The sequence below is a fragment of the Erithacus rubecula genome (assembly GCF_903797595.1).
Source record: "Erithacus rubecula genome assembly, chromosome: 15".
Classification (NCBI taxonomy): domain Eukaryota; kingdom Metazoa; phylum Chordata; class Aves; order Passeriformes; family Muscicapidae; genus Erithacus; species Erithacus rubecula.
The window spans coordinates 12,141,582-12,157,560 of NC_136667.1; the positions used below are offsets into that span (position 1 = coordinate 12,141,582).

Here is a 15,979-nt window from a genome sequence, read left to right on the forward strand (position 1 = left end):
CTGTCCTGTGTGTCCCCTGCCCCAGCAGTGCTCAGCACTGCAGGCAGTGGGGACAGCTGAGGGGTGCAGTGTACTGACAGGATTGTGTCTCTGCAGGTGCCAGCGGCAACACCGACAATGACTACAGCGGAGGTAGGTGTGGCAGTGGATGTGAGACTGGAGGAGTGGTGTGAGTGCCCATGCCAAAGCTCTCTCTGTGCCCCACAGTGGCAGAGACGGGGACAATCGCTGGCATCGCCAGCGGCCTGGCCATGGCGCTCATCGGGGCCGTCTCCAGCTACATCTCCTACCAGCAGAAGAAGTTCTGCTTCAGCATCCAGCGTAAGTGCTTTCCCAAGCACCCCAGGAAGCACACCCCTGCTTCACCCTGAACCCCACTGCCATTCTGCACCCAGTGCCCCCCAGCTGGCAGAACAAAGCCCCAGCCACAGGTTATTGAGCCCCCCACCATGTCAGGCTTTGCACAGACAGGAACCCGCCAGCAGCAGCAGCCCCAGGATCCACTGCCACCCCCAGGGCTCTCACTGCTCCTCCCACCCCACACAAACACAGCCCAAGACCAAACCATTACTACCAAACACAGTAAATATGAAAAAAAATACCGCCTCAAAATAAACAAACCAACCCCTCCCAAATTTCAGGAAGCAGTAAAAACTCACCAGGCTGCAAGGAAGGGAGCAGGGGCAGTGTGTGCATCTGGGGCTTCAGCCCACTGCACCCTCAGCAGGTTTGTGACAATTACTGCAGTAAACTGCAAATTAAGCAGCATAACTTACTATTACTATAAAACACTTTTTGCATGAGCTGTCCCTTAAAGCTGCTTGGTGCAGGCATTGCAGAAGGGTCCTCACAGCCTCAGCCCACAGCACTCACCTGACCATGGTGGGCTCCTGCAGCTCTTTATGGGAGAGAAGTTACAAAGAGCTGAGTTACAAGTTCTTTTTTTTAAATTAATCAATTGAAATCTCCTGTGAGTCCCATTTGCTCTAGGGAAAGGGTGTTTGGGATTTGAAATTTCTATTGGAACCGTGCTATTTTCCCAGTTGTGCCTGAAACAAACAGCATTTTGGTAAATTAGATCAGCGGGAAAAGTCAAATGAATGTGATGGAAGGAAACACCCCTGTATATTCCCCCCACTTAAATGATATTTTGGTAAGAATAAATAATAAAAAAATGGAGTAAAGGCTTTGATGAGAAGGAAGCTGAGCGACACAAAGCCCTAGAAAGGCAGCAGGAAATTAAAGTTAATTATAAAGGAAGATTAATTTAAGCCATCAGACATGGCATGCTGGGCTAATGTCAGGCCTTAAATGCATTGCAGTGCATGACAGAAATCTAAGAGCCGTCAGCCACTGCTTTTTATTGAAAAACATAAATTGCATTTGGTGTTACTCCACTAAAACACGTCTGAATGGAGGCAGTGGTGTGCAGTGACCACTGCTTGGTGCATGGAGGAAGGAGGAATAGGCTTGGATCTTTCTCTTGCCCAGCTCTGAGTCTCTTCTGAGGAGCATTTGCTGATGATTGCTTTAAAGAACATGCACAATGCTGCTTAGAACTCTTCATCACACTTTCTTTCTTACACCACCTGGTACTCGCCGTCCATGCCTGGGCTGTGGCTCAGCCCCTTGGTGTCCCTGATCTCTGGCTGTGCCTGGGCAGGGTGGGAGCTGTACCTCTCCTGTCTCCACAGCTCAGCCAGGGTCTCTGCTGACATGGGGACTTTGTGGAGGTTTTCTAGCCAGTTGCAGAACCTTTCCTCTCCTGTGTCTTGGAGCAGCAGCTGCCCCATTGCTGCCTAAGGCTCCCACCACACTCCTTTGGCTTGGCCCCAGCACCATTCCCTGCCTCCCTCCTTGCCTGGGAAATACCAAGGAGCCTTATCCAAACCTGGGGGTGCGGCACAGCCAGTACCTGCCACACCCTGAGTCAAATTTAGATGTGTTAACAAGTTATAGATGCCTCAAAAGTGTGTGCTGCATGGCCTGATTGCCTCAGGCTTCATTTGCAGACCAGCACCCAATCCCCTTCCCTGGTCCCTCTCTAATGGATGCAACAGTTAGCACAGCACTCCCACCTCTGCCTTTCCCCACAGTAGTCCCTCAGAGGAGCTGCTGAGGATGCCTGAGGTCCATGGCACACTCCTGACTGTCTAAATTCACCCCCAACTCTGAGCTGGACCTCCTGCTTTCTCCTGCCCACCCTCCTGCAGCCACCTCTGCCCACCAGTGCCTAGCCTTGCTCCTTGGCCTTGGCTCCACTTGTTGATAACATTGGGAACTTCTTTGCATTTTGAATAAGGGACTTACTTGGGATTTGACACTCCACTGGGATCCTGCTTCATCACCACAGCCCGACTCTGAACTGTTTCTTGAGTCTCTGCATAACTTTTAATGAGGCTGTGGCACACATCTGTGCTGAGCCCTTGCTGCACAGCAGTCCTGTCCAGGAAGCCTTCCTGCCTCCTCCTGCATTCCTCAGAGCTGAGTGCCTTAGACAGGAATTAGCTGGGCTGTCTTGCCTGATAAAGATGAAGTAGGAGCCTCAGACAAAAGAGCTGGAGCTATGCCTGCCAGGAGCTCCATGGGCACTTTGAAACCCAGCAAGTCAAAGCACTGGCTGTGGGTTATTGAGGCTTCTGTGCTGCTGTCACTGCAGAGTAGGTTTCAAAAAGGCATCTCGGCTGTTACAGCTCTGAGGCCCATTACCAGAGTTTTTAGGGCATCAAAGCAAATAATTTTACTTTCTACCCTTCCCATCTCACTCTGTTTATTGTACTTCCCAGAGGGACTGAACACGGAGTATGTGAAAGGAGAGAACATGGAAGCTGTCGTAAGCGAGGAACCCCAGGGTGAGAGCCTTGTATCCCTTACCCTGCCTGCCTCCCTCCACAGAAACAGCTTTACTGAGGGACTTTAAGGAAGTCCCTGGTGCTGCTGTGTGGCTTTGATGATGGTATGCTTAGGTGATGCTATGGCTTTTGTGAAACACCTACCACAGTGCTTTTACCCCTTTACTGCACACAAAGGAAAGCCTGGTAAGAGCCCAAGGAGCTCATGCTGCAAATGATGGCAGTTAACATTTAGCTTTCATGTAACCAGCCATTGAGAGTCTTGCACAACAGAAGCATGATCTTTCTTTCAGTGACAGACAGTCAGGGCTGCTGCAAAGGCTTTTCCAGCGTCACATACAATCAGCTAGTGCTGGGCACCCATTGCTTACACCCATTGCTTGCACCCTGCTTCCATCTCGTGTTATTGTACTCATGGTTTTTTTTCTTTCTCCCTAGTTAAATATTCAGTCCTGGCAACACAGTCAGCAGAACCACCAAAACAAGACAGTGTGAAGATATAAAGTGTGACCCCATAATCAGTCCGTGGCAATAGAGATCTTACATGCTTGTAATTTAGCTTTTAATTTGACTCCAAAGCTATTTAATGTGTATTTAAGCTTGAACTGGCTTTTTGCTGCTCTAGGCTTTAGGGTTAGACTGGTAGCATGTGTTTATTGTTTTGAAGAGTTTACATCGAAGTAGTAGTGTAGATTGGTGTTCAATTGTGTGGAAATCCACAGAATGTACTTCAGCTATGATAAGTTTTCAAGAGCAGGTTATGAGGACAGTGAAGTGCCTGTAAATAGCAATCCAAAGCCAAACCCTGCAAAGCCTTCTGCAAAGCACCTCCAGCCACCTTCTGCGACCAGCTCCCAGCAACGTCACTTCCAATGGTGGGGAAAAGCTGCACATGTCCTGAGGATGGACTGCAGTCCTTCATGTAGCTACACCTGAAAATGAAGTGCCTATGGTGAGTCCTTGTGTGGGGCCTTGGGCTAAGCCAGATGACTCACTGCTCCCAAGCCAGGAGTTGAGGATGCTTCACCACACCACCCAGCACTGGGCTTCTAACCAAAGGACCTGATTTTCACACAAATACAGTGACCTGAAGTCACAGATACAGTTGATAGTAGTGTGTGCAGTGTTCACTTTTAGCAAATGCCATTTGAATGCTCCACTGTGCTGTAGATCAGAATGGAAGTGAAGTGATACAATTTTTCTTAAGCTGTGCCAGGGAAACTTAGATTAGACATCAGGAAAAAATTCTTCACTGAAAGTCATTGGGCATTGGAATTGTCTGTCCAGGAAGGTGGTGGAGTCACTGTCCCTGGACATGTTTAAAAAAGACTGGATGTGGCACTCAGTGCTATGGTTTATTTGATGAGGAGCTGTTAGGTTAGGTCATAGTTTGGACTTGATTATCTCAAAGCTCTTTTCCAACATAGTTCATTCTGTGATTCTGTCTCTGTGATGAGATATATATGTTGTCACCACAATTAAAGCTGTGTCCATATGGATGCTTTCAAGGACAGCTTCAGATCTGTCACACTGGAACAAGTGACAGATTTAACCCAAAGGAAAATAAAAGCAGATATCTGTTAAGACCTGTAATGCTGAGTACTACAACAGAACTCAAGCTTAACAAGATGCAGTCCCCTCATTCTTTTATCAGCAACTATTGGGAGTGCTCCCAGGTACCCACAGGCAGAAAAGGATTTAAGCTTTACTCTGTGTCACCAGCTAACCTTCAAAAAAGGCAGTACCTGTTGAGAGGATGAATTACTGTCCTGCAGGGGGTTCCTGCAGCTGGCTGGGAAGCACTGGGCTGTGAGTGGTGCTCAGCAGGACACTGGGCTGCACCAGGACAGTGCACACACAGCCCCTGCCATGCTGCCCAGCCGCTGCCTAGACCCGACCATCACTATCTTGCAAGAATTTCTGTTTAGATTTCTAATCCCTCCCCAGCAACCTTTTTGACTGCTGCTAAAATGTGGATAACTGCCACTTTCCAATACATTTTTGCCAATCAGTGATTGCTTAAAAAGCATGATCTCAAGTGAAGGAAATACCACTTTACATGGTGTAACAGGTACTCACTATTTATATATAAACCTGAAATGTGAGCATTTTGTACGGGTTTGCAAATTCCGTGTTTTATGAACGTGTATTAAGAAAACCAAGCCTTTCAGTATGATGTACAAATTCACAGCTTTCAGGCAGATATGACTTCCAGAAGGCCTTGGCAGGAGGTGAATGAGCCCAGGAGTATCGCTGTCTAGCAGCTCTATTTGGAAGGAAATTGCCTAGTAACTTGGTTAAGTATTTTGCAATAGCTTAACAATTCTTTATGCTCTTTTTAACATTTGCATTTGTAAAGCCTTATACTAGCTCTGTCAGAACAGCTACAGTGGTTTATAAGGTGCCTCACAACTATTTAGAACACTTAGGCTGCAACAATACTACTCTGAACTACTGCTGCTTTGCTTTATGAATGTGTTTGGAATAGTAAAGAAATGTTAATTGTTAGCTCAGATAATGGAAGCATAGGAAAGAGATGGGATGCACTGTTTCCATGGAGGAAGTGGGGTCTGCAGAATTTGCAACAGGAGCTCAGGTGCTGAGTTTGTGTACCTCTGGTCCCAAGCACCAGCATTTGTTTTTTGCTCTTACCCAAACGTTTGAAAGCTGTAGCATGAAATGCGTTTTCTGTAAGTTACTGTAGATGAAATGTTACAACAGGGCATTGATGATCACTAGAAGCTGTTTTCCCAGCTTAGATCTAGTGCCCATAATCCATCCTCTCACTTTGCCAGTGACCATGTTCCTGCAGATGCAGATCACAGGTTTTACCCTGCTCTGCCTGTTTGTCAATAGTCAGTGTGGTTTAAAGAGTACAGCACCTAACCCCTCCTTTGGGGAACTCTTACACTAGAGCATAGAGAGAGCACAAGTCTAATTCAAAATACTGCAGGTCACAAATTTAACAAAGAAAGGCAGCAAGCTGTTTCTCTGGAAAACCCACCCCAGGTTTTTTTTGGGACTCAGAAGCTGCTGCTTTGCTCAAGGCTTTTGTATAACATTGGTAACTACTTACACCTTAGTGCAATGTGTAGGTATGTGGAAATCCATAAATACACAGTGGAAGAAAACTTCCAAAGTGAATAGTGATAGAATTCAAGATTTCTCTAGGATTTCAAATAGGAAAATACTTGCAAATCCTGCAGTAGAGAAATTAGGCTTGGCCTTCTCTTCAAAACTGAACAAAAGTCAGAGTCTTAATGATAAATGCCAGCAAAGGTTCAAATTATTTTTATATTATTGTCTCCTCTTCCTTCTGAACTGCCACCAGTCTCTAAGAAACAGGGAGTTTATACATCATCTATATTTTAGGCATTATAGCAATTGAGAGGTTTCCTGTGTATTTTCCCAGTAGTGATCCAAGTTCTGGAACAGCTGACCCAGCACTGACCTCAACTTTCATTTAAATTACTACTTATTCACTTTAAATCGGTATATGGATTTTTTAAAAATCCTGCATTTAAGCTTTGTATACATGGCATGAACTTTCTTGTCCTTTATAAAAAAAGGCAATAAACCACTAGAAAATTGCTTTGCTTTTTTTTTTATGAATCCAAAATCTCTGTATACAGACATCCTTAGAGTTCGTGTACTATATATGCTGTGAGTTTTTTTTCTTATGACACCTCACTTCTTAAGCTATTTTAAATGGCAAAAAAAAAAAAAAAATCAGAAAAGGTTTTGACAAAGGTTAGACAGAGAAAAGAGAAGTGATAGAATTCAGCTGTTTTTTTTCATGTTTGTTCCTTCAATTACTTGCATTTTTCTTTGACAGTTTCTTCATTTCAGATTCCTCAGCTGAGAATACTCTGACACAAATTTCAGATCTTTTTGGCACTATAAACTCAGTCGTTTTCATGCAACCCCACTAACAAATCCTTACAAGTGCTCCACTGTCATTCTTAACTACTCATTTGTTGTGGTAAAAGTGGAATTAGTCCATAATACTGTTTCAGATTCTGAAGAAGAGGAGTCAGTAGGCTGAGGCTTTACAAATGGCTTCTCTAACAGATGAGGTTCAGGAACAAACGAAGCTCAGGAACAACAGGGCTGTGAAATTAGAGAACCCTTTCTTTTGAGTGAAGTTCTAATGTAGAAGCAAGACAGATTCCTTGCAGCTGAAGAAGTGACCTGTACCAAATGAAGGTTGAATGCTACGATGTTACAAAATGCATTTTGCCAATGTGCATGTAAAGGTCACTGGGGTAAAAAAAAAGCATTTAACTACCTTTGGAAAACACCAAATAAACCAAGTTGACTAGAAAGACATTTCAGACTTGATTTTTTTTGTGGGGTTTTTTTTTTTTTTTAATGTTGGAAGTAAGCTGCAAGTGTTTGGCTATATCCTTATGGTACATCACCTCTTCTCTACACTGAAGACTTTATTAAAAAAACCCAATCCAAACTGGACTTTGTGAGAAAACAAATACCACTATGAAAACTTTAATGGCAAAAATTATTTGCATGCACACACACACACACACACACACACACACACACTTTCCTCAGGTCACCCAGCAGCTAAAGTCAAGGCAGTGACATAGGTTTCCTGCAGTTTCCTTTACATTTTCACACCCAGTAGATAAATCTCCCATGCAGTGCAAACTAAGTTTTGTATAATGATGCAATGCTCAGTCCCACAGTCAAAAAAGGTTTATATTTCAAACTAACTACTTTTGGCCCATGTTTCTTAACTCTTTTCTCCCAAGTGCACAAGTTAAAAGCTATCAATACCCTCTTAATTCCACAGATAAGGTCTCAGTAAATGGACTTTCTTTTTGCTTTTTACCATAAATGTTTCACCTGGGGAATAGTCTGAATTGCCCTTTTGACTGTGTCCTCTGTTGGGAGGCTTAGTGCACATGAATAAGAGCTCTTGATTCCTTGTTTTCAGCTTTTAGAGAACTAGCTATTCTTGGTATTACTAAATACAGCACATGGACTAGTGCAGCTTCTCTTGGAAAATGAAAGCAATGAAACACTTCTTGTTTAAAGCTCTAATGACTTGAGAAGGCTGCCTCTGCAGGGAACAGAACCAGGCAGTTAGGAGTGTTTACTGGCTTTGAAAGCCTTCTTCCATTTTAATGAAACAACAAAAAAATTACTTTTATCTACAAAGGGGAAAGAAGTGTAAATTCAGCTCTGAAACAGGACTAAAATAGCAAAGTCTCTGATGCTGATGCTTCACTTAACTTACTTTACAAGCAAAAAATGTGCCAGCAGATTGCCAGGGCTTCATCCCCTTCTGAGACACTGGATTCAGGTTGTAGTCCCTCTCATACCCCGCTGACAATAGGAAAACCCTACAAGCCAAATGTAACTGCTTGCTCTCTTTGCACATTCCCTTTATACTGTGCAGTTAAAACCCAAATCCAAAGCACAAGATCTAGGTTTTGAACCAGAAGTTAATAGCTCTGTCCAAGGTGCATCAGACAGGAAACAGGATGCTGCTCTTCCCTTAGCTAGTTCAATATTGCCTTAATGAAGAAAAAAAAACAAACAAACAAACAAAAAAACCCCAACAACCAGAATTAGTTGTTCAATCCATAGGAAAAAATCTGATTATCAGGAAGCAGACTGAGTACAATCATCTCTTCAGTGTAAAGCTGTGCTCTAACTAGCCCATATGAGCTATAGAATACCTCAGAATATTTCTGTGCTAAGTATGTACAAACCCATCCAATGTGCTGACACGTGGAACAGCAGGACCCTCCCCCAGAGCTCTCCCTGCACATCAGAGACTCACTGAGCTGTGTTGAAACTGGTGGATATGCAGCCAGTCACATGAAATAACTGATGTTCTTCTATGCAAAATCAAATTCTCAGAGTTTAGCTTTAGAAATCCAAGCTTCAAAAATCTCAGAATGCCCAAGCTAATCCAGTCATCGCTTTTGCAATAAAATCTTTTGATTATTAGTACAAATATAGAGAAGAACTTCAAAAGATTTTCTTTAGCACTGCATTTTGGAGATAATATGGTTTACTTTAATATACAGTTGAAATGTCACGGAAATCTGAAGTACAGAAGAGTTTAATTCAATACCAGCTCAACATATTTTGGCAATGTAAAATTCATTGCTGGCACACTGTTCAGCAGAACCATTTTTACAGGAAAGCATCTTTAATCTATTTATAGAAAGCTTGAGGTTGATTAAGAGATGCAACATTGCAAGCCTTCCTAAACTGTGTTTGTTTCTATTTATTCTAAAAACCATTCAGTACAGTAAAAAGGACATGTTGAAATACCCTGTGCTGCACAGTAAATGTGTAAGCACTGGACACAGCACTTCAGCCTCTCCAGATGAAGTTGGGAAGGTGCTCAGCAGCTCGCTTGACTCATTAACTATGTGCTGGGTAGAGTTCATGCAGAGAACGAGACACAGAAAAGTGCCATTGTGTATTGGGAACAAATGTACAACAACAAATACTCACAGCCACTAAAACCTGCAATCACCGTATAGAATCAACTGGCTCTTAAGAATGGGGCTTAATTCCTGCCAGCACAACCCAGAGCAATATAAACATGAGTCAAAAAGCAGAGCTGCAATATTTAAGTTTCTTAAGGAGAAGAACCAGATTTTCATGAAACACAGCAAGGAAAACAATCCAGGGAAAATTTGCAGCATGCACCATTCCTAGGCCTTCCAAGAATGGTAACTGTCTAAAAGGAGGAATGTTATAGTAATCAAGTCTCTCCAATATGAGTATTTCTGGGGGGAGGTATTATAAAGTTGGGAATGTGTATTTAACATGACAATACAGTTTAATTATTCATTTACAGAAAAAATGCTAGTAGGAATTAAAAAAAACAAAAAGCCAAGAGGCTTTATTTAAAGAAAAACAATTAATATCATATTATTCAAAAAACTTTGTCAAACAAAGTCATTTCAAGTTAATGTCCTCAGAAGGATTTGGACAGGCAGGATCCATTTTCTGAGTGTACAGCTTAAACCCACAGGAGGATGCATGTTTAACATCCCATAAACGTGTATAAACGCACACAGCTTTGCATTTTGTGTGTACACTTAGAAACAAAACACACGTCACAATGTAGAGCTATACAGACTATACAATTTACACAGCTGGGTGTCATTCCAACCCCAAATATTACCATTTGCTAGAAAACAAACTTTTACTTTGTACATGAGCAAGTTTAGCCCTCACTCGGGAGGCTGCAACTGAACGATAAGCTAAACAGTCAAAAGACTTCATTTCAACTTGTACAAAAGGCATTAAAAAAAATCTAAATACTTGCTTTACCAAATATATTACATCATACAAGTCAGTGTGGTGTACTTGACAAATCCAGCTCAACTTCATCCACTTTTAATGGCATATTTAGCTTGAAATGTAAAACTAACTATACTGGAAAACATTTATTTTAAAATCGATTTCCAAGTGCATTACCTAAAATGAAAAAAATATTGCTCTACAAAAAAAAAAAAAAAAAATTACTGAGTTAAGTAAGGAGCTCCCATTCTGAAAAACATTTTGTGTTCTGCGTAAGCATCATGTGGCATTTCATCTGATTCTCTTAACCAGGCATAGTACTCTAGACAACGTGTGAGGCATTTTTCTGTCTGCTTGGCAAATGGATTCCTTTTTAGAATGGTTAAATTGTTAGTTGCTCAAAAACAAAGTTTAATTTCACAACTGGTGACTTAGCTAGTGTCAAAACACATGGGAACTGCCAACAAGAAAATACATCACATCTATTGAAGCTCTTTTTGGCCTCATTGTGACAGTATCAGACACAGAGTAAGGCATGTAGATCACAGCAATTACAAGTCACTCACAATCCTTCTGTGATGGGAAAAGCACTTCACCCTCTGTTACCTGACACTGGTTTTTTCACACAGCCTTTGTTCCACATCACACAGAGGTGTGCACTGGTGTGGCAGAATGGGAAGGAGATGAACCTCTGTCAGAGGAGGAGGAAATGGAACGTGTGGCAGCTTCCCGCTGCAAATCCTCAACCTTCTTCTGGAGCTCTGTCCGGATGGCCAGGAGCTCTTTAAGATTTTGGTGGATTGGAACCTGCCAGGTAAAGAAAGAAAAGGATTACCTTGACTCTCATAGTGATCTATCTTTTTCATCAATGCATCTGCTATTGATTTCAGTAACAAGGAATTCAACACTTGTAAATTTCAGTATGTCAATATTTAGGGATAGTGTTTCTTTAGTCATTTGAAATGAAACATTGCAGGAAACTGTCCCTTTCTAACAACACAATTGTCAGGCAACCTATTAAAAAGTGTTTGCAAATTATTTTGATGGGATACCAAATATACTCCACTAAATGTACCTTGTATCCAATATCAATACCACTGTTAGCTGAACTTAAAATGCCTTTCCTGGCAATGATTTCTTTGGCCTGTTGGGACAGGACTTACTTTATACATAGAGTTCACAAAGCTGGTTCCATATGGAGCATCTTGTTACTCTTCTAACCAGGCATCTTTCCAAGAGTCTGACCCCTTCCAGTGAGAAAAGTGCAGCAGCCAAGTGAATGGTGTCTGGACCTCCCAGAATCTTACTCCAATAGATCTTTCACAGAAGTTCATTGTACAGGTTTCTGCTTCTGATATTACCCAACAAACATCAGAAATGCACCACTGCATCAGAGCCCTTTCATATCTGAAACATTCAACTGAATCATGGCCAAAGGAAGATTCAAACCATACTAGATTTTGCAGCTGGATTTATCTCAGACAAGCAGAGAGAACCCTCCCTCTCTTTCTAACAAGGCCAAAAGAGTTTTACTGAAAGTTGCTTTTAATTTCCTTTATCCCGTACAAACTCTTAATTGTTTATAGCTTTTGGAAAGAGCAAGATAGGAAAATAATTTAATTGCACTGATGCAACAATCATGGGGAAATGCAGCACTGGAAGACCTACAGATTGCTAGGTGAGTAATTTATACCTTGGGCTTCTGGAATGGCAGGGTCCAGGGAATTGCATTCACCCACTATCAGTTCCTACTGCTTAGTGGTGATTGTTAAGGCTGGGATGCACACCTGAACCTGCCATCTGCACATGGTGCCATGTGAAGGAAATAGCAAAACCAAAAAGGGTTTTACTTGCTATCAATACTCAACTGAGTCACAACTTACATTTTTGTGAATTATCACTTTTTAAAGAACATACATCCAAAATCCATGCATTTGATATTGATATTTTCCAAACCTAACACAGAAAAATACCCTTTAATTTTTAATTCTTGTTCTAACTTTAAACAATAAAATAGTACCAAAGGTCTTTTTAGGTCCACAATTTTTTCGCCACATAGTTTTTTTTCTTGTTTGTGGCTTAGCCCATAAACAGAAACTTCAGTGTATTGAGAAAGTGCTGCTCCTAGTACCCTGGGAGTCATCAATTTATCCAGCATGTCATCTACAGCAATTTTAAAAGCATAACTTTCAGTGTCTTCAGCAGAACCATTGCTGCATACTACCAGCTCCCAATGACCCTGGAGCCCTGCCCTCACTGTGCAATTAATTCCCCCTCTTGCAGTTTTACCCTACATCCTCTATACAAACTCTTCAGCAAGTGACACCACAAATATACAGATCTCTTTCACTAATCAAACACAAAGCACACTCTCTACAAAGCCAATCTAATTTTTCTGAGGTAGACTACCAGAAGTATATACACATAGAAACATGGCAAAACTGAGCCTGCTGACGAAGATTGTCCACGATGCTGTAACACACACTGTGGGAAATCCAAATTTTAGTAAAGATTAGGATTTTCTGGAATTGGCACTCCCTGTATTTATTTTTTGCCGTCCATAGAAGATTCCTTTCTCACACTCCTACTTTAGATTTCTTTAGGAAGACATTTTCCTGAAACACTTAGGTCCCTAACAGAGTGATTTACCACTGGAATCATCAGTCACACAATGGCTCCCTGGGTCATGGGAGATCTGTACATGTGATTTCTGCCCAGTTTAACCATGATTCAGCAAACCAGGTCCATTTCTCTAAGCCAGATTTCAGGCATCAGCAGCTGGGTTCCACTGCAGGGCTAAAACGCTCTCAAAAAGCAACCCCACACAACTGGCTTTCAGGGAACCTATGACAAATCTTGCCAGGATACACTCCACAAAAGCTGCTGCAGGACTTGGCATGCTCTATAAAGTGCTTAGAGGAAGAAAAGTGTGGCTGCACCTCTCAATCCCTCTGCACACTCAGAGCCTAATTCAACAGGAACATGCTCCAACTTTGACGCAAGTGCTGTTCTCCCCACAGGTCCATCCTGAAGAGCAGAGCTGCCTTTCAATAAATTAGTTAAATAACAACAATGACATTTAAAAAGTCTGTGTATATTCAAGTCACAGAGGAAACTCCTCAATAATAAGATTGCAGAATTATGCTCTCAAAGAATTAGGAGGTGTCAGAATGAAGATTACTTCTCTGAACTCTATTCAGCTTTCCTGTACATATGTATAAAATCACTGGTCAAATAAATATTAAAATACTAGCTTCCCCCTTGTATTCCTCATTCACGCAGTACACAGGCTGATGCTACTTAATAACAAGTTATTCAGTATTTAGTTTTCTTTGCAGGTGTCTGACACCATCTTTTATTTATTCTTCTGAATTTAAAATGCTAAAGTTTCCTTTTCTGTACTTTCATCTCATGTCAAGAAACAAATGAGATGCCCTAACGAGGCATGGGAAAATTAACACTCTACTTTTAAAAACCAGGATCTGAAGCCAGCACCTCCTAATTTTGTGTACTTTGGATGTCAAATTGGTTTAACAGAGAGCTTGAGAATTCTCCAGCTGGGGCATGAGGGTATCAGGCAGGACAGTAATAGTAAATAAGAAGAACACACAGAGCAACCATTCTGCTCTAGGTGAGCTCTCTTACAACAGAGAAATTCTCTGGCAAAGGCAGGGAGAAGCTTCATTTCTCTCAGGGGACAACTCTTCCTCTGCCTGCAGCCATTTCCCCTCTAAGCCTACTTTCCCAGACTCTGTTCCATGGGTTGAACACAGAGCAAACAGCTCCAGCACCTGAAGCATTATTTGCTCCTGGCTCTTATTCACAGCTAGCCCCAGCTCTCCCATAGACTCTGTATAAAATTCATCTCTCAGCCTGTTTATTTATTCCCAGTTCTTGAGAATTCACTGAAATCACAGCAGCCTCAGATCTCCAAATTGGAGGAATTTCTACCAGGATATGAACGGGACAGTTTCTGAAATATAATCTTACTAAAATCTCATGTTTGCCCTAGAGATGGAACATTTATAGAAAAACAGCCCCTTGCCCCAGCAGAAGTCCCAAAGTTTCCCAATATTTTCATATGGGAAAACATTTTTCTTAGTCACATTTTCATAAAACACTGAGCCTTGTTGGATGAAGTTTCACAAAACAATTCAGTCAGACACAAACTTGGGGACTCAGTAAAAACCATTGCAACCCAGTTAAGCTGTAAGCAAGGCAGAGTATTGCTTTACAGTAGGGAAAAAAGAGGTCACCTTCAAAATATTTGCCATCTTTTAGTAAGAGTATGTTAGATTTAAACACTGCAAGAAGTTCCACTAAATATCATCATGCCACTTCATCTGGTAAACACAAAGAGTTTTCTGATACAATGCCTTTCCCAGGAAAAAATATTTTTGATTGCCATTAACACAGCATCATATAGATGCACACAATACTAAACAATAAAATTCTAGAGATAGGTTTCACTTATTAAACTTCCAATACATACTTTAATTTCATGCCAAATAGCATGCCAAATTCACTCTAGAAAAATAGCATGCCAAATTCACTCTAGAAAAATCTCAAGCAGCTCAATCTTAAAGCAGCTGACAATAGCTGATTCTTTAGTAATAAAGGTTCATGTTCAAATTACATTATCATGGTGTAAGGAAAAGGTAGTATAGGAGCTGAAGTGTCAGAGAAGTTCCTACAAAAAGACCTGAAGCCTGGCATGAGGAACCATGTTTCCCTCCAGATGTCTTCAGTTCTGTTACTGTAACTGCCCTTTATTGGGAAAAAAAAGCAGCAAATTCAAATGTGAAAGAATGAAAATAGAGTGAAAAGCAGGGGGGGATGCCCAAAACAAAGCCCTCAAGTTACATGTTTTGCTTTTTGTTTTTTTTTTTAACAAAACCATTAAAAGAATTATGCAACTTTCTGGAAGCCTCATTTCATCCTAGATGGAGGAGGAAGAGCAAAAAGATGAAGCATCATGAATGAAATTCTGTCATGAAAAATACTAAAGTTAAAAAGTCAGTTCACTTCCACACTTCCTAAAGACTTAATTCCAGGCAGACCTGTTGCTGACAGTGGATCCTCAAACCATGCTGTACAAATTCTTACAGACAACCATCTCCATTTTTGTCACTTCACCCTATTCTATTTTATAATGAGACTCCTTTCTTAAATAAAACCTTCTTCAAAAGGAAATGGGTCCAAACAACCTTCACAGTAACACCTGCAATGACTTGCTGTGAACGAGGCTCTCCTTCACTTTGCCACTGTTTAGAATGAAAAGAAGTGGAAGAGTGACAGATTCTGAAAGGAACAAGAAGTTTGAAGATTGTTTGTTAAAAGATCTTGATACCACCTTAACCCTAGAACTGTGTACTTGCACAGCACAAGCAGTGTAACCAAGGCAAGCTTTTATTACTGTCTTGATTAAAAAATCATGCAACTGGTTTGCCTGAGATGAATTTGTTGGGAAGCTGACAGCAGCCGTACTGTTTTCTACTCACTCATTCTACCCCTCAAATTAGGAGTGGAAGCTCAAAAGATTATTCTGGACCTATCATCCAACTACATTCAACTTATTTTTGCTGCTCTGGTCCACAGATTTTCAGCAGAGTGTGTATCCTTTCCTTTGCAACACTAGTGTCCCCAAAGTGATGCTGCCAGGCAACATTCAGCTTCTACAGCCAGATCCATCATCTGTGTCCATAAAGCAGATAAAAGCACAGAACTATTTCTGATGCATGAGAGAAGCCTACACAGATGAAACTTGACCCAGCAGTGCATCTACAGTTTGGCTGGGCTGGAAAATTGTCTGGGTCATTGCTCTTCAGGATGTTTTT

General features: G+C 41.5%; 2 protein-coding genes across 7 annotated transcripts in view; one reads left to right on the plus strand and one right to left on the minus strand.

The window, feature by feature from the left end:
* The window catches only part of CD99L2 (CD99 molecule like 2), a 31,359-nt gene extending 26,172 nt beyond the window's left edge, over window positions 1-5,187 (plus strand). The window contains exons 8-11 of one of the 2 annotated variants that reach the window (XM_079319041.1): window positions 97-132; window positions 208-321; window positions 2,787-2,852; window positions 3,291-5,187. In XM_079319041.1, coding sequence (XP_079175167.1) covers window positions 97-132; window positions 208-321; window positions 2,787-2,852; window positions 3,291-3,355 — 281 coding nt within the window. In that variant the 3' untranslated portion in view covers window positions 3,356-5,187. The remainder of the gene's footprint in view (window positions 1-96; window positions 133-207; window positions 322-2,786; window positions 2,853-3,290) is intronic. The other variant, XM_079319040.1, reaches the window with a different exon arrangement.
* Window positions 5,188-8,927: 3,740 nt separating this feature from the next.
* The window catches only part of MTMR1 (myotubularin related protein 1), a 44,239-nt gene continuing 37,187 nt past the window's right edge, over window positions 8,928-15,979 (minus strand). For all 5 annotated transcript variants that reach the window (XM_079319026.1, XM_079319025.1, XM_079319023.1 and 2 more), the window contains one exon: window positions 8,928-10,949. In XM_079319026.1, coding sequence (XP_079175152.1) covers window positions 10,785-10,949 — 165 coding nt within the window. In that variant the 3' untranslated portion in view covers window positions 8,928-10,784. The remainder of the gene's footprint in view (window positions 10,950-15,979) is intronic.